The 19,462-nt window shown below is 43.5% G+C and overlaps 1 protein-coding gene across 1 annotated transcript in view; it reads right to left on the reverse strand.

Moving 5' to 3' along the window:
• Window positions 1-19,462, reverse strand: part of OCRL (OCRL inositol polyphosphate-5-phosphatase) — a 2,544,778-nt gene that overhangs the window by 1,095,236 nt on the left and 1,430,080 nt on the right. Inside the window, exon 16 of the mRNA XM_044057236.1 lies at window positions 9,936-10,046. Coding sequence (XP_043913171.1) covers window positions 9,936-10,046 — 111 coding nt within the window. The remainder of the gene's footprint in view (window positions 1-9,935; window positions 10,047-19,462) is intronic.

Here is a 19,462-nt window from a genome sequence, read left to right on the forward strand (position 1 = left end):
GCCATCTGGGTTGTTGTATTTAAGCTGGCACCCAGGAAAATTATCTGTTGAGAAGGTATTAGTTTTGATTTCTTTTTGTTCACTGTGTAACCCAGGTAGTTTAATAGTTTTATTACAAATGCCAGATGCTGCAATAGAATGTCCTTGCTGTCCGCTTGGATCAGGCAGTCATCCAGATATGGGTAGATTTGTATTCCTTGTTGTCTGCAGAAGGCAATTACTGATGCCAGGCATTTCGTAAACACTCTGGGTGCAGTAGATAAGCCAAAGGGCAATGCAGAGAATTGGTAATGGGTTGAACCTGCAAGAAATCTGAGGTATCTTCTGCAATCTTGTCTGATAGGGACATGCAGGTATGCCTCCTTGAGGTCCAACGTTACCAGCCAAGACTCCTTGCCCAGCATGGGAAGATGCTGCTGTAATGTGAGCATCTTGAATTTTGGTACCTCTAGATATGTGTTTAGAATGGATAGGTCTAAGATGGGTCTCCAATCTTTGTCCTTCCTTGGTACCAGAAATAGTCTTGAATAAAAACCTTGACCTTGTTCTTTTGCAGGTACCTCTTGAATTGCTTTCATATCCATGAGAGCGGAAATTTGTCTTTGTGCCTCTGCCCTTTAATTTTGTGGCAGGTTTGGCATGCCTCTCATTTTTGGAAGGGTGCGAAAGTGGAACCTGTAGCCTCTGTCTATAATATCCAGAATCCATTTGTCTTTTGTAACAATGTGCCAGTTTTTTTGAAAATAAGGCCAGTTTTCCGCCCAAAGGTGCTGCCATTATAGCTTTGTTTGGCAAGCATAGGGGGGAAGTCATTGTGTCTGTTTTCTAAATGACTGTGGTCTATCTTCTCCACCTGTTGGGGTTGGTGCTTGCCACTGTCTAGCTCTGTAAGATCCTTGAGGTTGTCCTCTACCCCTTGGGCATCTGTATCTGCCCCTTTGGGGTCTGTCCGTGGCTGGAAAGGACCAATTTTTTGAAGGCCAGTTTCTGCTGAAGCATGGAGGTTGCACCTGCAAGAAATCTTTAACTGTTTGCATAGATTTCGTTTTTTCCTCCATTTTCTTTAGTACCTCCTCAGCTTTAACACCGAACAATACATCTTTTTGAAGTGGTGCATCTAATAACTTTGCTTTGACATGATCTGGTAAGGTTTGCTCTTTGAGCCAAGCATGTCTACGTATGACAGACCCCGTGACAGCAGCTCTACATGAGGCCTCTAAAGCATCAAAACCACACTGCAAGGTATGTTTCCCCACTTGCTCTGCTCCATGCAACAAATCCTGCAACTCTTTCAAATCTGGTTGATCTGTTTGTGTCATTTTGCTTTTCAGCTGAGATAACAAGAACTGTTGGTACTTTAACATATGAAATTGACAGTTTAATGCCCTCATGGTTAAAGTGGCTGATGTATAACACCTTTTCCCCCACCTTTCTAATGCTCTGGAATCTCTCTCTGAAGGTAAATGTTTTTAGCAGTAGAGGCCTTAATCCCCTTGGGACCCTGTGAAATTGGTTCTGGGTCAGCAGTATGGCTTTTATAAAGGAACTGGTGAGAATCAGGAACCCGGTAATATCTGTCTGGTTTAACAGGGGCTGGAGGTAAAGAGTCTGGATTAAGACTAGCTTCTGCGTACACATCATCCAAAATATCTAAAACAGGAGGGATAGCCAGGGGTCTATGCTGGGGTAGCAGTAGAAATTCCCTGAGCCTTTTCTTGGAATCTGAGTAATCTTGGCCTTCCCAGTGGAAGTGCTCTCTCAATGTATGCAGGGTTTCCCCAAAAGAGTAGTCCTCAGGGGGGGAGACCGAGGGAATAGACTCCTCAGCATCAGAGTCTTCAAAAGGGGAATAGGCGTAATCCTGGTCCTCAGAATGGTCTGAGGTAATAGAAGCCTGGTCTGAGGAAGGGTAGTCTTCCTCCAACCTGGGTCTTTTGTCTGAGGGGGGGGGGGTTGAGAACCCCTGATGAGAGTTATCAAATCCTCAGCCATTTTAAGCATCTGTTTTTTAGGCGTGGGGCCTTGACAGGAGGTCTGAGGACCCTGTTTTTTTAGTTTTCATTGCAGCTTTAGATTTAGTGAAGGATTAAATAGAGAAGGTGGTAGGCCTGAAGACGCCTTCAGAAATGGCAGGCCTCGCTAAATTTTTGGTTTCCCCGCCAAGAGTGGCGTCGGTATCTGCAGTGGGAATTGAGACCGAGGAACCTGTGGCCTTGGGTACTGAAGTCACCGGTAAAATAGTTTCATCGGTAGTCAGGGGCTGCGTAGGCACCTCGCTAAGAACCGGTAGTCGACCTAAGTGTGGTCTCAGTACTCTGTGCAGGCCTCGGATGTCGGTCCTTATCTTTGCGTCTTTTGCCTAAAACTGGCGTCGGTGTATCCGATGACATGATATAATTAAATTTTTTGCCAAAATAATGAAGGGCGAACTCCGACCGGTGCTTAATAGTGCGCTTGTTAAACCTAGCACAGAAACGGCAGGCCGTGGTCTTGCCCTAAGCAAGGTATACAGAAAGAGTGAAAATCCTTATGCGGTATTTGCTTCCCACAAGAAATGCAATTATTAACTTTGTCTGACATCGGTCTGAGGCAAGAAAAGTTTCCCCAACGGGGTACTTAGCTTTAAAGAAGACTTCGGCTGAAATACTGTTCGTAAATCTCAGGAGCTGGCCGACCGGCACTTGCGAACTGCTTCTGCTTCGGGCACCGCGCGGCAAGAAAGACTGAAGAAAATGGCGTCAGCTGCCTCTTTTATACCCCTGCCGCACTGACGTCAGGGAAGAAGCGATGACAACCGACGCCGGACCTAGACTTTGGAATTCGGCCGACCGAGGACCCACCTGATGGCAGGATAACCCAAGTGTGATGACTGCAGCTGTATGCACGATGAACATCTTAACTACCTGTGCTGACTGCCAGATGTGGCCTTGTAACACAGGACTCTGTTTTGGAAGTTAGAAGAGAATACCGGTGGGGGGGGGGGGGTTAGACTGGTTAAAGTTGCCATTTTGTTGAAGTATTGAGACAGTTGCCCTTGTTTGTCTGGCGTGAGGTAGGCCATCTGGGTTGTTGTATTTAAGCTGGCACCCAGGAAAATTAAATGTTGAGAAGGTATTAGTTTTGATTTCTTTTTGTTCACTGTGTAACCCAGGTAGTTTAATAGTTTTATTACAAACGCCAGATGCTGCAATAGAATGTCCTTGCTGTCCGCTTGGATCAGGCAGTCATCCAGATATGGGTAGATTTGTATTCCTTGTTGTCTGCAGAAGGCAATTACTGATGCCAGGCATTTCGTAAACACTCTGGGTGCAGTAGATAAGCCAAAGGGCAATGCAGAGAATTGGTAATGGGTTGAACCTGCAAGAAATCTGAGGTATCTTCTGCAATCTTGTCTGATAGGGACATGCAGGTATGCCTCCTTGAGGTCCAACGTTACCAGCCAAGACTCCTTGCCCAGCATGGGAAGATGCTGCTGTAATGTGAGCATCTTGAATTTTGGTACCTCTAGATATGTGTTTAGAACAGATAGGTTTAAGATGGGTCTCCAATCTTTGTCCTTCCTTGGTACCAGAAATAGTCTTGAATAAAAACCTTGACCTTGTTCTTTTGCAGGTACCTCTTGAATTGCTTTCATATCCATGAGAGCGGAAATTTGTCTTTGTGCCTCTGCCCTTTAATTTTGTGGCAGGTTTGGCATGCCTCTCATTTTTGGAAGGGTGCGAAAGTGGAACCTGTAGCCTCTGTCTATAATATCCAGAATCCATTTGTTTTTTGTAACAATGTGCCAGTTTTTTGAAAATAAGGCCAGCTTTCTGCCCAAAGGTGCTGCCATTATAGCTTTGTTTGGCAAGCATAGGGGGGAAGTCATTGTGTCTGTTTTCTAAATGACTGTGGTCTATCTTCTCCACCTGTTGGGGTTGGTGCTTGCCACTGTCTAGCTCTGTAAGATCCTTGAGGTTGTCCTCTACCCCTTGGGCATCTGTATCTGCCCCTTTGGGGTCTGTCCGTGGCTGGAAAGGACCGATTTTTTGAAGGCCAGTTTCTGCTGAAGCATGGAGGTTGCACCTGCAAGAAATCTTTAACTGTTTGCATAGATTTCGCTTTTTCCTCCATTTTCTTTAGTACCTCCTCAGCTTTAACACCGAACAATACATCTTTTTGAAGTGGTGCATCTAATAACTTTGCTTTGACGTGATCTGGTAAGGTTTGCTCTTTGAGCCAAGCATGTCTACGTATGACAGACCCCGTGACAGCAGCTCTACATGAGGCCTCTAAAGCATCAAAACCACACTGCAAGGTATGTTTCCCCACTTACTCTGCTCCATGCAACAAATCCTGCAACTCTTTCAAATCTGGTTGATCTGTTTGTGTCAGTTTGCTTTTCAGGAAAAAAACTAAGGGTAATGCTGCTCAATGCCAGAAGTCTAAATCTCAAAATGCACGCACTCGAGGCCCTTCTCAGTATGGAGAACATCGATGTCTGTGCTGTGACAGAAACCTGGTTCAAGGCTCCTGAGAGCACCCCAGCGCTATCAGGTTTTACCTCATATCATGCGTTCCGGCCCCAAAATCCGGACAATACCAAGAAAGGAGGGGGGGTATCCATATTCATCAAGGACACCCACACCTCAAGACTGGTGGCAACGCGATGCATCGGAGACCATCCAGGTGCAATTAACCATAGGCAAGACTGCTCTGCAAATTGTAGCATGTTACAGGCCACCCTCACAAACTCAGGAACCTCACATGGCCTTCCTGAAAACACTAGAGGATAAATGTATCACCAAACACCATCATACTAGGTGACTTCAATTACCCTAATATAGACTGGGAACACTACTCAAGCCCAAACACCCTAGCCCAAAAGTTCCTGGAATTCATAAACTCAAATGCCATGGAACAACTAGTCACCATCCCCACAAGAGGAGATAACATACTTGATCTCATCATCACGAACATGGGAGCACAATGTTCAACACTCGAAGTATACCCCTCACTGGTGAGATCAGATCACAAACTAATCTCGCTGGAGGTCCTCATCCCACCCCACCTGAAATAAAAAAGACCACAGTAAAGAACTTCTCAAAAGCCGACTTCACACTTCTAAAGACTAGTGTGGTCTCCTTTAAGGCCCCGGTGGGAAAACGGTACTCAAGCCGCTGAATCACTTACAAATGCCTTCTACCAGCACCTGCAGGACTGCATGGATAAGGCAATCCCAAGCAAAACAAAGACTCTTTGTACCAAAGGCAAGCGTCCAGTCTGGTGGACCCCAGCCATAAACAAACTCTACAACAAAAGAAGGAAGCTACTACAAGATAGAGCAAAATCCTTAAAAGGTAAGACACCCTTGATCACTATAAGTAAAAACTAAGAGCTCTCATAAAATCATCCAAAGCAAATTTGAGAGAAAAATAGCTAAAGACTCAAAAGACAATCATAAGGCCTTCTTTAGCTATGTTAGAAACCTAGGAGGAAACTCCCAGATATGCTAAGAACTAGTTCAAAATGATGTGAAGATTACTGATCCTACAGACATTGCCAACATACTGGCTGACAGGTTCAGTGCAAACTTCTCCCCTCCCCCAAAGGAGAGATATCTATACCAAGCGAAAGTGCAGCCCCCAAACATCTCCAGCCCAAGTGAGAACGGCACTCTCCAAAGCAAAAGGCACAGCATCCATGGGACCTGATGGTGTCCCCGGCTGTGTGCTCCACGAACTCAATGAGGAATTAAACCCACAGCTAGGACAGCTGTTTAATCAAAGTCTTACCTCTGGATCATACGTGCCAGGAGTGGCACTGCAACTGTGGTCCCACTTCACAAAGCGGTGCCTCCACAGACCCTGGAAATTACCGGCCCATTAGCTTGACAAGCCTTATCTGCAAAGCCATGGAGAGGATCATAATGGACCTCATAAATAAAGACATAGGGAATTTGCAGACTTTGGATCCAACCCAGTTTGGCTTTGTCAAAGGCAGATCATGCCTTTTAAACTTGGTTGACTTTTTCGAAACAGTCACCAAAGCCATTGATGAGGGAAAGGCAGTCCATACAGCCTACCTCGATCTGGCTAAGGCCTTGATACAATACCCCACTCGGGTATCATTGAAAAACTCATCAGCTTAAATGTTAACCCATACATCACAAGATGGGTTGCAAACTGGCTGAGTGACAGAACCCACAGGGTCAGAGTTGCTGGCGCCATGTCAGACTCAAAGCCTGTCACAAGGGGTGTCTCACAGGGTTCAGTCCTGGGCCCACTCTTGTTTGGCATCTACTTTTCCGAAGTACAAGCCAACACAGGAGGGTTATGGCTGACAAAGTTTGCAGATGACTGCAAACTGGCCATAGTAGAAAACACATCTGACACAGATATCCTTCAGAAGGGTCTCACAGAAATGGATAACTGGTGCCAGAGCCACGGCCTAAAGTTAAATGCCAAAAATGCATAGTCATACCCTTCGAAAAACAAGGTTACCCCTAGCTACCAAATAGGTGGCAATCCACTGAGCACAGAAGAAGTTATCAGGGACCTGGGGACCCAGGTTGATAGTAGTCTGTCATTCGACACCCATGTAGCTAAAGTAGTTAGGAAGACCTTCTACATTGCCCACCTTATCATGAAGGATTCTCATCTAGATCAAGGAGGTCATAGTCTCCCTTTACTCATCACTCATCAGACCAATGATTGAGTACAATGCCCCATTCGGAATGTATCTGACCCGACACTTGCAGCAGCTGGAGAGGCCACAAAAGTTCCTCACCAAAAGGATAAAGGGTCTCAAAAATCTGTCCTATGCTGCCCGACTGAAAGAACTCCAGCTCTATTCAGTCGCTTACCGCTTGCTCAGAGGTGACCTTTGCCTAACATACAAGGCCATGTCAAACCCAGATTTGATGAATATGCTTCACCTCAAAAAATCTAGATCCATCAGAGCCACAAGGGAGACTTAAACCTCGACACGGCTATTAATAGGACGTGCTGGAGGGATAGATTCATCACCCAAAGACTCCCTATGCTGTGGAACAAAATCCCGGTACATGTGAGGCAGAGCACCTCGCTGGCCTTGTTCAAGAGAAATCTTGACCAATGGATGGGAGATCGCAGATATACCCCAGGGATTACCTCAGTGTCACTGCTCGACAGAGGCACAGCAAAATAATGGGTATAGTTCCCCATACTAAAGGGGTGGCGTAAGCCACAAAACGATGGGCTAGGCTTGTAAAAGCCCTCGGGCAGATAGCCTAGTATGAACCTATGAACATATGAAATTGACAGTTTAATGTCCTCATGGTTAAAGTGGCTGATGTATACACCTTTTTCCCCCACCTTTCTAATGCTCTGGAATGTCTCTCTGAAGGTAAAGGGTTTTTAGCAGTAGAGGCCTTAATCCCCTTGGGACCCTGTGAAATTGATTCTGGGTCAGCAGTATGGCTTTTATAAAGGAACTGGTGAGAATCAGGAACCCAGTAATATCTGTCTGGTTTAACAGGGGCTGGAGGTAAAGAGTCTGGATTAAGACTAGCTTCTGCGTACACATCATCCAAAATATCTAAAACAGGAGGGATAGAAAGGGGTCTATGCTGGGGGAGCAGTAGAAATTCCCTGAGCCTTTTCTTGGAATCTGAGTAATCTTGGCCTTCCCAGTGGAAGTGCTCTCTCAATGTATGCAGGGTTTCCCCAAAAGAGTAGTCCTCAGGGGGGGAGGGGACCGAGGGAATAGACTCCTCAGCATCAGAGTCTTTAAAAGGGGAATAGGCGTAATCCTGGTCCTCAGAATGGTCTGAGGTAATAGAAGCCTGGTCTGAGGAAGGGTAGTCTTCCTCCAACCTGGGTCTTTTGTCTGAGGGGGGGTTGAGAACCCCTGATGAGAGTTATCAAATCCTCAGCCATTTTAAGCATCTGTTTTTTTTAGGCGTGGGGCCTTGACAGGAGGTCTGAGGACCCTGTTTTTTTAGTTTTCATTGCCGCTTTAGATTTAGTGAAGGATTTAATAGAGAAGGTGGTAGGCCTGAAGACGCCTTCAGAAATGGCAGGCCTCGCTAAATTTTCGGTTTCCCCGCCAAGAGTGGCGTCGGTATCTGCAGTGGGAATTGAGACCGAGGAACCTGTGGCCTTGGGTACTGAAGTCACCGGTAAAATAGTTTCATCGGTAGTCAGGGGCTGCGTAGGCGCCTCGCTGAGAACCGGTAGTCGGCCTAAGCGTGGTCTCAGTACTCTGTGCAGGCCTCGGATGTCGGTCCTTATCTTTGCGTCTTTTGCCTAAAACTGGCGTCGGTGTATCCGATGACATGATATAATTAAATTTTTTGCCAAAATAATGAAGGGCGAACTCCGACCGGCGCTTAATAGTGCGCTTGTTAAACCTAGCACAGAAACGGCAGGCCGAGACGTCGTGGTCTGGCCCTAAGCAAGGTATACAGAAAGAGTGAAAATCCTTATGCGGTATTTGCTTCCCACAAGAAATGCAATTATTAACTTTGTCTGACATCGGTCTGAGGCAAGAAAAGTTTCCCCAACGGGGTACTTAGCTTTAAAGAAGACTTTGGCTGAAATACTGTTCATAAATCTCAGGAGCTGGCCGACCGGCACTTGCGAACTGCTTCTGCTTCGGGCACCGCGCGGCAAGAAAGACTTAAGAAAATGGCGTCAGCTGCCTCTTTTATACCCCTGCCGCACTGACGTCAGGGAAGAAGCGATGACAACCGACGCCGGACCTAGACTTTGGAATTCGGCCGACCGAGGACCCACCTGACGGCAGGATAACCCAAGTGTGATGACTGCAGCTGTATGCACGATGAACATCTTTAACTACCTGTGCTGACTGCCAGATGTGGCCTTGTCTCCTGACAACACAGGACTCTGTTTTGGAAGTTAGAAGAGAATACCCGGGGGGGGGGGGGTATTCAACTCTCAACAGCTCCCAGGCTGGACAGTATAAATAATGCTAAGTTAAGGGTTTAGAACAAGTCAAAGATCATTCAGCTGAACATACTTATATAACCAATAAAAAAAAAAAAAAAAAAAAAGTTAAAAATGTGCTTAACTAAATGCAAATTTTTTTCTTCTCCAGCTTATGTGGGACCTCAAGTTCCCCTCAGTTCAAACTTGTATTATTCTCTATGCTCTCTTCCTTGGTTCTTCTTTCTTTGTTGCATTACATCAACATTTCATCAGGTCAGTTTTCTCACTCCAGGGAACAAATCCACCTGTGCAATAGCCCTTGTCTCTTCACAGAGACATAACAGAGTTAACTGCCTAAGACTACAGTCCATCATAATGTACAAACACCAAGCTGACGTTTTCTCCTTGCTCTTAAGCTGTCACTGGAGTGATACAGCAAGCAACAAATCCAGCGAGCCTCAATGTGAGGCATTAATCCTGTAAGCATAGAGCTAGGAATCTTGACAGTTCTTCAAAGTACATGACATGTTGTATCCCCCCACCCAAACTCTCTACAAAGAAGTGGCACATCAATGTCAAAACCTGTCACCTGTCATACGTAGGAGAGCTGACTATCTGCTGTTCAAGTCTTTCTTTCCTGGCCAACCCCACAGCTTTCTGTGTGGTTAATTGACTTTAAACCATGAGTGGCACATGGAGACACAGTGTCCCTATTCCAGCATGCAGGACAAAACTTCTTAGACCTCCAGCTCAGGGACTCATGTACGATACAAAATAATTTAATTAACTCTGATTCTACAATACCTTGAGAATAAGTTAAAATTTCCCTGGTTATGAAATCCCTGCTAAAACAGTAACTGAGCTGTACTGGCTGTCTTTGGGAGGCAAATCCATCTATTCCCAAAAAATAAAAACATCTACAACAGTTTCTGTCCCATGTAGTAGTGACCAAATCAAATCATACATCCCGTTTTAAGTACAACACATTTAAAATCAAATTTTTTTAAATCTTGCAAACACACTTACATCCCTATGACTGAGCAGTACCGAAGGCAGAAACTCATTCTCCATTCGATCCATTCTTCGTACAAGATCTTCAAATGCCTGCTTGTATCTCCTGTTATCAACAATTTTCACCTGAGGAAACAAGTGCAAACATTAGACCTACTATGGTACCAAGTGATCAATCAGCCCTGCTGCCGTTTAATTTCAGTGCCAAAACTGGGCAGACAGTTGATAAACTCACAAAAGAAAGAAGTTATGTCTTACCATAACATTTCATCTGTGTTGTCGCTCTTCATCTATTCTTGACTCCTGGGTGTTAGTTCTGGCCCTCGGAACCAGTCCAGCCATTACACAACTCGCGACAGACAAAAATCTTTAGAGCTAATGCTCTACTCACAATGCCCATCACCCATTTACCTCAGATCGAGTTTGCAGACTTATAGAAATCCAGAAAGTACAGTTGTGTACACTTATCATAAATGTAGATGCTCGAGTGTATTCACACTTGGGTTATCTGCCTGCAGGTAGCCCTCAGTCGGCCTGAATACCAGAGTCTTGGGATTTCTGCGTCGGATGTTGTCACTTCTTCCATGATGTCAGGTCATCAGGGGTATAAAACAGGCAGCTGACACCATTACATCAGTTTTTCTTGCCCCAGATATCAGGAGCCCCCAGACAGGAAGCTAGTATACGGTGAGGAACACCACCAGTAAAAAGTAAATACCACTGCCATTAAAAATGGCCATAGAGAGGAGAGGTAGAAAAGATAAAGAAAACCAGGGGGCTGGAGGGAGGGAAACCAGGACTGCAACAGTGAATACACTCGAACATCTATATTTATGGTAAGTGTACACAACTGTACTATGTTCTTCGTGTTTCACTGTTGCAGTCATCACACGGGTTGATTCCCAAAGCTGAGGAAGGGTGTAGGCAGTCAAGAAGTGTTAGGGCTGGCAAGCAGGCCTTGTAAGACTGCTGTAGCAAATACAGCTCTGGATTTAGAAAAAATAGGTAAGTGGTAATGCTTGGTGAAGGTGTGCACAGAACTCCAGGTTGCAGCTTCCAGAATGTCCCTGGTAGGGAATCCCCTGAGAAATGCTGTAGAGGTGGAAGTAGCCCTAGTGGAATGCGGTCTGATCCCCTGTGGTGTAGGTTTTCCATGGTGCTTGTAGCAGAAATGGATGCAGTGTGCTATCCATTTGGAAATGGTTTGTTTTGAAATGGCCTTGCCCTCTGCCCCTGTAGCAAAGCTGACTAGCAGCTGGTCAGATTTTCTGAAAGGTTTAGTCCTATCAAGGTAGAACTTGAGTTGTCTGTGCACATACAAGGAGTGCAGGATTCTTTCCCCTTTATTCTGAAGATTAGGGAAGAAGGTTGGCAAATGGATTGATTGGTTTAGAGCCACACTGGACACCACCTTAGGCATAAAGGTCAGGTTAGTCCTGAGGGAAACCCTGTTGGCATGGAAAATAATGAAGGGTTCCACAGCCATTAATGCCTGTAACTCAAACACTCTTCTTGCTTAAGTTATGGCTAAAAGCAGGGCTGTTTTCCAAGAGAGGGATTTTAACTCTGCTGAAGCAACAGGTTCAAAAGGGGGAAGCGTGAGCTTTTCCAGTACAAAGTTAATGTCCTAGGCAGGGGTGGGTGCTCTCCTAGGGGGCCTTAAGTTGTTAGCCCCTCTCAGGAACTGTTTGATGAGAGGGTGAGAAAAAAAGAGGTGGCTCAGTATTGTAATGAGCTGAGATGGCAGAGGCATGAATCTTAATGGAGGAGAAGGATAGGCCTCTGTGGAGTAGCTCTGCTAGGTAATCCAGAATTAGAGGTAAAGAAGGCACTGCTGTGTCCTTTCCTTAAGATTGATTCCAAGAACAATATCTTTTCCACTTTTCAGCATAGGATTTCCTAGTACTAGGCCTTCTGGCTTCAATAACAACATCCAGCACTTGTTTGCTGAGGGTTGCTGGTGGTGTATTCAAGGGATAAGCCAGGCTGCAAGGTTTAGGGTTTGCAACTGTGGATGCAAAATCTGTCCCTAGCAGGGTAGGAGTCTGGTGAAGGTGCCAGAGTGGCACTGTTGTCAGACTGCATAAGAGTGGGTACCAGTGCTGGCGTGGTCAGAATGGGGCAATAAGAATTGCCCTTGGCCTGTCCTGTTTGATTTTGAGTACTACCGAGAGGAGGGGCAGAGGGGGAAAGGCATAAATTGAAAGGTTTTCCCATTGGAAGCATAGGGCATCCCATCTTCCATGCTCTGCTGTGAGGGTTTCTGGTGCAGAATTTGCTCAACTGGTGGTTCTTGGGGAAGGCAAAGAGGTCCACCTCTGGTGTCCCCCACCTCTGGATTAGAAGGTTGAAGGTGTTGGGCTCCAATTTCCACTCGTGTGGGTCTAGGAGATTTCTGCTTAAGTTGTCTGTTTGCCTGGCAGGAACTGAGCTTGTAGATGCACTTGGTTGCTCAAGGCTGTGTTTCACAGGGCCATGGCTAACTTGTAGAATGGGTAAGAATGGGTTCCCCCCTGTTTGTTTATGTACCACATAACTGTGGTGTTGTCTGTTTTTACCAGCAGCTGTCCTGGAAGGATTAGGTATTTGAAGGCTGTCAGAGCATTCTGTAACAGCTAGCATCTTTTTTTGATTGACGTGTAGGACAATTTGGCCTGCGCTCCAGTGGCCCTGAATGCATTTGCCTGCCATGTGAGCCCCCCATGCATAGTCTGATGTGTCTGTAGTCAGGGTTTGGGTGGCGAGGGGTTGAGTGAAAGGCAGTCCCTCGTTGTGGTTGCATGCTTCTGCCCACCAAAGGAACTCTGCCCTTAGACAAGGTATGAATGGAATGACTGTTTCCAGGTCCTGAGAATGTTGGCACCAAAGACTTTTTAAGTACCAAAGAGGTTTCTTCATATGCAGTCTTGCATATGGAATTAGCACAATACATGAGGCCATGAACCCTAGGGCTTGCGGTATTTTCTTTGAAGATAGCTGGGTTCTGGTGACCAGTTATTTTAAGTAGTTGGTCAGATAGACCTGTTTTTCTGGAGTGAGAAATGTCATCTGGAAATTTGTATCCAAGCTTGCTCCCAGGCATACAATCTTTTGACTGGGCATCAGTTGTGATTTCTTTTCGCTGATGGTGTACCCCAATGAAGTGAGAAGGCTTTTTACAAATACCAGGTGCTGAAGCAGCAATTCCTGACTGTCCGCCTGAATCAAGCAATCGTCCAAGTATGGGAAAATTTGGATATTTCTCTGCCTGCAATATGCAATGGCTGGAGCCAGGCACTTTGTGAATACTCTGGGTGCAGTAGATAAGCCAAAGGGAAGTGCAGAGAACTGATAGTGAATACAGCTTGCCCTGAAGCATAGATATTTCCTGCATGACTCACTAATAGGGATGTGCAGATAAGCTTTAAGTCTAGAGTGACTAAACAGGCATCCTTGGCTAGCTTATGGAGAAGCTGTTGCAGGGTAAGCATCTTGTATTTTGGGACCACCAGAAAGGTGTTGAGAATTGATAGATCCAGGATAGGGCGCCAACAGCCCTCTTTTCTGGGCACCAGGAAAAGTCTGGAGTAGAAACCCTGCCCCCTTCGTTCTACTGGAACAGGTTGAATAGCTCTGATATTGAGCAGGGAAAGGACCTGCTTTTGAGCCTCTTCCCACTGGTTTGAAGGAAGGTCTGGAAACCCGCTTGGGGTTGGCAGTGAGTGGAAGTAGAATCTGTACCCCTGGGATAAAATGCTTATGACCCATCGGTCCTGAGTAATGGACATCCAGTTTTCTGCATGAAGGGCAAGTTTTCCTCCTATGAGCACAGGTAATTGGGCAGGGCTGGGAAGGATAACTGAAAAGTCATTGTGAACTTTTTCCATAAGGGGGCGGCTTGCATCTCCCTGTTTCTGAGGTGGGAGCACTCCATTGTTTAGATCTCTGCATACCCTGAGACTGTAGTCTGGGTGGTCTGTTTACCCTGGGTTTGGACTGAGAAGGCCTGGAAGGGGCTGGAAAGGACCAGTTTTTAGAAGGCCAATGCCTACTGAATCTAGGTGACTGCACTTGTAAGAATTCTTTAACAGTTTGCATAGATTACCTTTTTCTTCCATCTTTTTAAGAACTTCTTCTGCTTTGGTACCAAACAAACTGTCCTGATGTAGAGGAGGGTCTAGTAATTTTGATTTGACATGATCTGGCAAGGTTTGTTCTTTCAGCAAAGCATGCCTTCTCAGTACAGACCCAGTGACTGCAGCCCTGCAAGATGCTTCTAGGGCATCACAGCCACACTGCAAAGTATGCTTACTAACTCGGTTTGCAGAATGCATTAACTCTTGTAAATCTTTATTTTCTGCACAATCTGGAAGTAACACCATTTTTTGTTTAATTAGTTCCATAATATGTTGCTGGTACTTCAACATGTGAAACTGGCAATTCAATGCCCTGATGGCAAGAGTTGCAGAGGTATATGCCTTCTTACCCCATCTGTTTAAAGCTCTGGAATCCCTGTCTGAAGGGGTAAGGTTTTTGGCTGTAGTAGCCTTAATGCCTTTAGGTCCCTGGGAAATGGTCTCTGGATCCGCAGTAGGATTCTTAAAGAAAAATTTGTAAGAATCAGGTACTCTGTAGTACCGGTCAGGTTTTCTAGGGGCTGGTGGTAAAGTGTCTGGAGTAAGACTGGATCCCATGAAGACATCATCTACAATATCCAGGACAGGGGTTATAACTAGAGGCCTGTGCTGAGGCAACTCTAAAAATTCTCCGAGTTTCTTTTTGGACTGAGGGTAGTCCTGGCATTTCCAGTGGAAATGCTCTCTTAAAGTATGCAAGGTTTTGCCAAAAGAAAAATCCTCTGGAGTGGAGGCAGAGGGAATAGATTCTTCTGCATCTGAATCCTTGTAGGTTGATAAGGGTATGTCCTGGTAATCAGAAGGGTCAGAGTCATCGGACTCCTGGTCTGTAGAATCAGAATGAAACTCAATTCTTTGTCTTTTAGCAGAGGAAGTCTGGCTTCCCTGATTAGGGTAATAAGGTCTTCAGCCATTCTAAGCATTTGTTTTTGTGGCATGGGAGCTTGAGCATGCACTTTGGTCATCAGTTTTCTAGGTGCAGTGCATACTCTGGGCCTGAGAAACTCAGTAGTTTTAGCCAAGAACGAAGTTATCGGTTTAATGCAAACACTGGTAGGTCGGAATACATCCTCAGAAGCCGATGCCTGCACAGTGGCTCCGGACCCATCCAAGGTAGAGACATCCACAGGTTCCATAGTCAAAGAAGCATCTCGAGGCATACCAGACTCAGAATGGGTCTCAGCAGAGGCCTGCGAATCTGCAGAAGCAGGCATCAGGGGCTGAAAAGGCACCTGACTGAGTACCGGCAAACTGGCGACTAGCTTAATGGAAGAGTCATCTGCAGTTTTGGACCTATGCGGTCTGTCTTTATCTTTACATTTTTTCGGAAGATTGGTAGTCGGATGGCTTATAGAAGCCATTTTGGAATACAGAGAACAAGAGTGAAAGAATTTAGCGACAAAGACAGCCTGATGATGAATGGTTCGGGCATTAAACAAGGCACAAAACCAACAGCGAGGGACATCGTAGTCTGGGCCTAAACAGGTGACGTAGTAAGAATGAAAATCTCTGTGAGATATTTTCTTTCCAAAGGCAAGACAATTGTTAACTTTTTCTGACATTGGTTAGAACAAGAAAAATAATCCCCAACGGGGTACCTAGCTTTGGAATACTTCAGGTTTGAAACTTGAAAAACAAAAATTTCAGGTAGCGGCCAATCGGCATTTGCAAACTGCTTCTGCTTCGGGCTCCTTCTCGGCAAGAAAGACTGATGTAATGGCGACGGGCTGCCTGTTTTATACCCCTGATGACCTGGTGTCATGGAAGCGACAGCATCCGATGCAGAAATCCCAAGACTCTGGTACTCGGGCCGACTGAGGGCTACCTGCAGGCAGATAACCCAAGTGTGATGACTGCAACAGTGAAACATGAAGAACATCCACCATGAGCAAATATGAAGAAGCCATGCCTAAAATGAACCCTAATAATGCACCCAAGACAAAAGTTCACCGCTCCAGGAATTCACAGGAGGAGGAAGGAGGGTAGGATGCCAAGAACAGATAAAGATCAACAGCACAGATGTAATGTTATGGTAAGACATAACTTCTTTATCTGATGTTGTCAATCTTCATCTATTCTTGACTCTTGGAACAGTCCCCATCTACTTTAGATCCCGGGTGGCCCTATGGAAGGATATTCCTGAGAACCAAAGGAAGCTCTTCCCCTGGAGACCAGATCCAATTTGTAATCAGTGATAATGGTATGTGGAGTACCCAGTATTGCTGCTGCACATATTTCATTCATGGAAGCCTTGGAATGGAAAACAGCTGAAGTGGCCATTGATCTGGTGGAATATGCTCTCACTGGCACATGCAACATGAGATTTTTTATTACATATGTAAGTACTACAATCTCTCAGACATTTCTACAAGGTAACTTTGGAAACGGACTTCCCCAACGTTGGGCTGGAAAAAGAAACAAACAACTGTTCCGAGTGTAAAAAAAAACACAAAAGACCAAGGCACAACGAGAAACCAATAAATGAATAAAGTGCCACCGACTGCTGGAGACAACCTGGATGAAGTTGACAGTTCATTGAATAATCCACAAAGGTCACGTCAAACAAATAAACATTAACGCCTTAAATACAACTGCGTTTTCGTCCTACTACAATGACTTCTTCAGATAATCTCTGAATAAAAACTAACCTTTTTATACATAAATTAGATAATAGATTAACCAATCACATAAATGCATTAATTAAAAAAATGAAAAAATGAATTACTAGGTTCCTTTAAAACCCTTTACTATTAGATCAATAGAATTAACTAAAACTTTTTTTAAAAAACTAAAACCATTTAATATGGAAATCAATTTGTGGTCTTTAATAACACTATATTACCATGAATAAATAGTATAAATAAATTCTCTTAAATAATAAAAAATACTAGAATAAGTATAAAATAAGCATAAAATAAATAAGAATAGCCTGCCATCTGCTGGTTGTATTACAAATTGCATGTTAAAACTTTATAATTTTCCTGCTTTTAATTTTAAAAGTGGTACAATAGAAATGAATTCATTAAGACCTGGGGAGGTGGTAGCATCAAGGGAAATTTGCCACCATAATTCCCTAAACTCCAAGTTCTCTTCCCACAAACCCCCCCTCACATCTTTCTTAACTTGTTCTAAAACCATAAAGTGGAATTTTGCATTGGGACAGACCGTGGTGTGTTTATATAGAGCATTTGTTTCCTTTCTTATTGATATTTCATAGTTATGCTCATAAATTCTCCTTTTGAATAATCTCTCTGTTTTTCCCACATAGAAACAATTACATTCTGAGCATAAACCTATGTAAACCACTCCCTTGGTCTCTCAGTTAAAATAATCTTTACTAATAATCCACCTCTGTCTACTTTCTAGGAAGATTTTATCAGTGTTTATAATGTTGCTGCACTGTGCACAATGCCCACATTTAAATGTACCCTTTCTAGTCCTAGTTGGTTTACAAGGGCCTTTATGTTCAAAAAATTTCTTAAAGGAATTTGAGTTCTTATACACAACGTTGCAACTACTTCTATTGATTAGTTCCAAGTCAGTCAAACTAATAAACTTAGCCCATTCCTTTTCAACAACCTTTTTTGTAACATTACTATTAAAGGCATTATATTCAAGAACTAGTGCTTGCCCATAATCAGGTTGGTTAGTATAAGGAGGGATGGGGCTCAATGAAGAATTATGAATTACATTAATAAAGGCCCTATTTCCAAGGATGGGTTTAAATCTACCTTCTCTCCCATCTATTACCTCCTTCTTAATTTTGTCAATGAATTCCTGGGGATATCCTCTTTCTAAAAACATTTTAATAATTAAGTTACATTCAACCATAAAATCAGTGTCAAGGGTAGTCATACGACTTCCCCTAACAAATTGTCCCTTCATAATGTTCTTTTTACAGTAATAAGGATGTGCACTTTGATAGTGTAGAAATGAATTACAAAAGGTGGGTTTTCTATATATTCTAGATTCAAATCTACCATTCCTCTTGTATATTTCCACATCCAAAAATTGCAACTTCTCAGGGGAAATATTGAAAGTAAATTTCAAAAATTTTGTTGTTTCACTTAAGTATGTCTTATATTCTTCTAATTTCGTACTACCCCCGGTCCAAAAAATTACTATATCATCCAGGAATCTTTGATATAATTTCCAACATGACTGAAACTTGGATTCTAGAATGTATGATTCCTCCCACCAAGACAACACCAAATTAGCATAGGTGGGGGAACAGGCTGCACCCATTGCAACACCCCTAACTTGTTTATAAAACTCCCCACAAAAATTTAGGAAGTTATACTTAAGGACTATGTCCATTAGTGATACACATACCACTTTGTCATTATGTGACAATGTGTCATTTTGAAACACAGTCTCTTCAAACATTTCCATTCCTTCCAGGTGGGGGATACTGGAAAACAAATCCACAATATCAATAGTAACAAACAACAAATTGTCACAAAAAACTCTTCAGTAATTACTTCAGGAAAGTCCCAAGAATCCTTTAAAATAGATTCTTTCTTAATCCACAAATCTTTTAACTTGTTATCAATAAACTTAGCTTGGCCATTTGTTTTCGAGCCACAAGCTGAGACAATAGGTCTTAATGGGGGGTCCCTTTCATTTTTGTGAATCTTAGGGATCACAAAAATGGTAGGAACTCTGGGTTTATCAATTTTTAAAAAATCAAATTTTTTTATCATATAACCCTTCAAAAAACATGTCTTTCAAACAAATATCAATTTTATTATATGCAATGTTTACTTCATTAACAGACACGTTAGTATATCCTTCTTCGTTCATTACAATTTCATTCATTTTACCTTCGTATATATTATCCATTAAAACCACCCCTCCCCCTTTATCAGGTTTCATAATTCTGATCTCATAATTGTCTCTTAAAGTATATAAAATATCCCTTTCTTTATTACTCAAATTAGGTCTAAACCCCACTTTCTTAAACTTATTTCTTAGTTCTTTTTCCATTAAAATTTCTAAATTTTTCAATTGTGGATGCAGGGGTGGGTTGAATACAGTTGTTCTCCTCAATTGTGGATTAAATACATCTCCCTCAGAAGGTAATAATAAACCCAAATTAATTTTTCTTAAAAAAAGCTTTATATCTAACAAAGATTGTGTGAGTTCACCCTTTTTGTAAGGTATAAATTTAAAACCTTTCGAAAGCAGGCTGAAATGCTCTTTTTCTAGTATTATATTGCTAAAATTATAAATACTGAACTCGTTAAAAGTGTGCTTAACACCACAAACCAAAATACTACTACTATTGAACTGATTATTGGGGGGGGGGTTCACTAATTAGTATTTGCCCCTCCCCCTTCTCCCCCCTCTCCATGGAAAATTTCTATCTTGGTACCCAGGTTTGTTCATTAACCTCTCAGATCTATAAGGGGGGGGGGGATTCTTCAT

This window comes from Protopterus annectens, chromosome 15.part0 (genome assembly GCF_019279795.1).
Source record: "Protopterus annectens isolate FY-2018-M chromosome 15.part0, PAN1.0, whole genome shotgun sequence".
Lineage (NCBI taxonomy): Eukaryota > Metazoa > Chordata > Ceratodontiformes > Protopteridae > Protopterus > Protopterus annectens.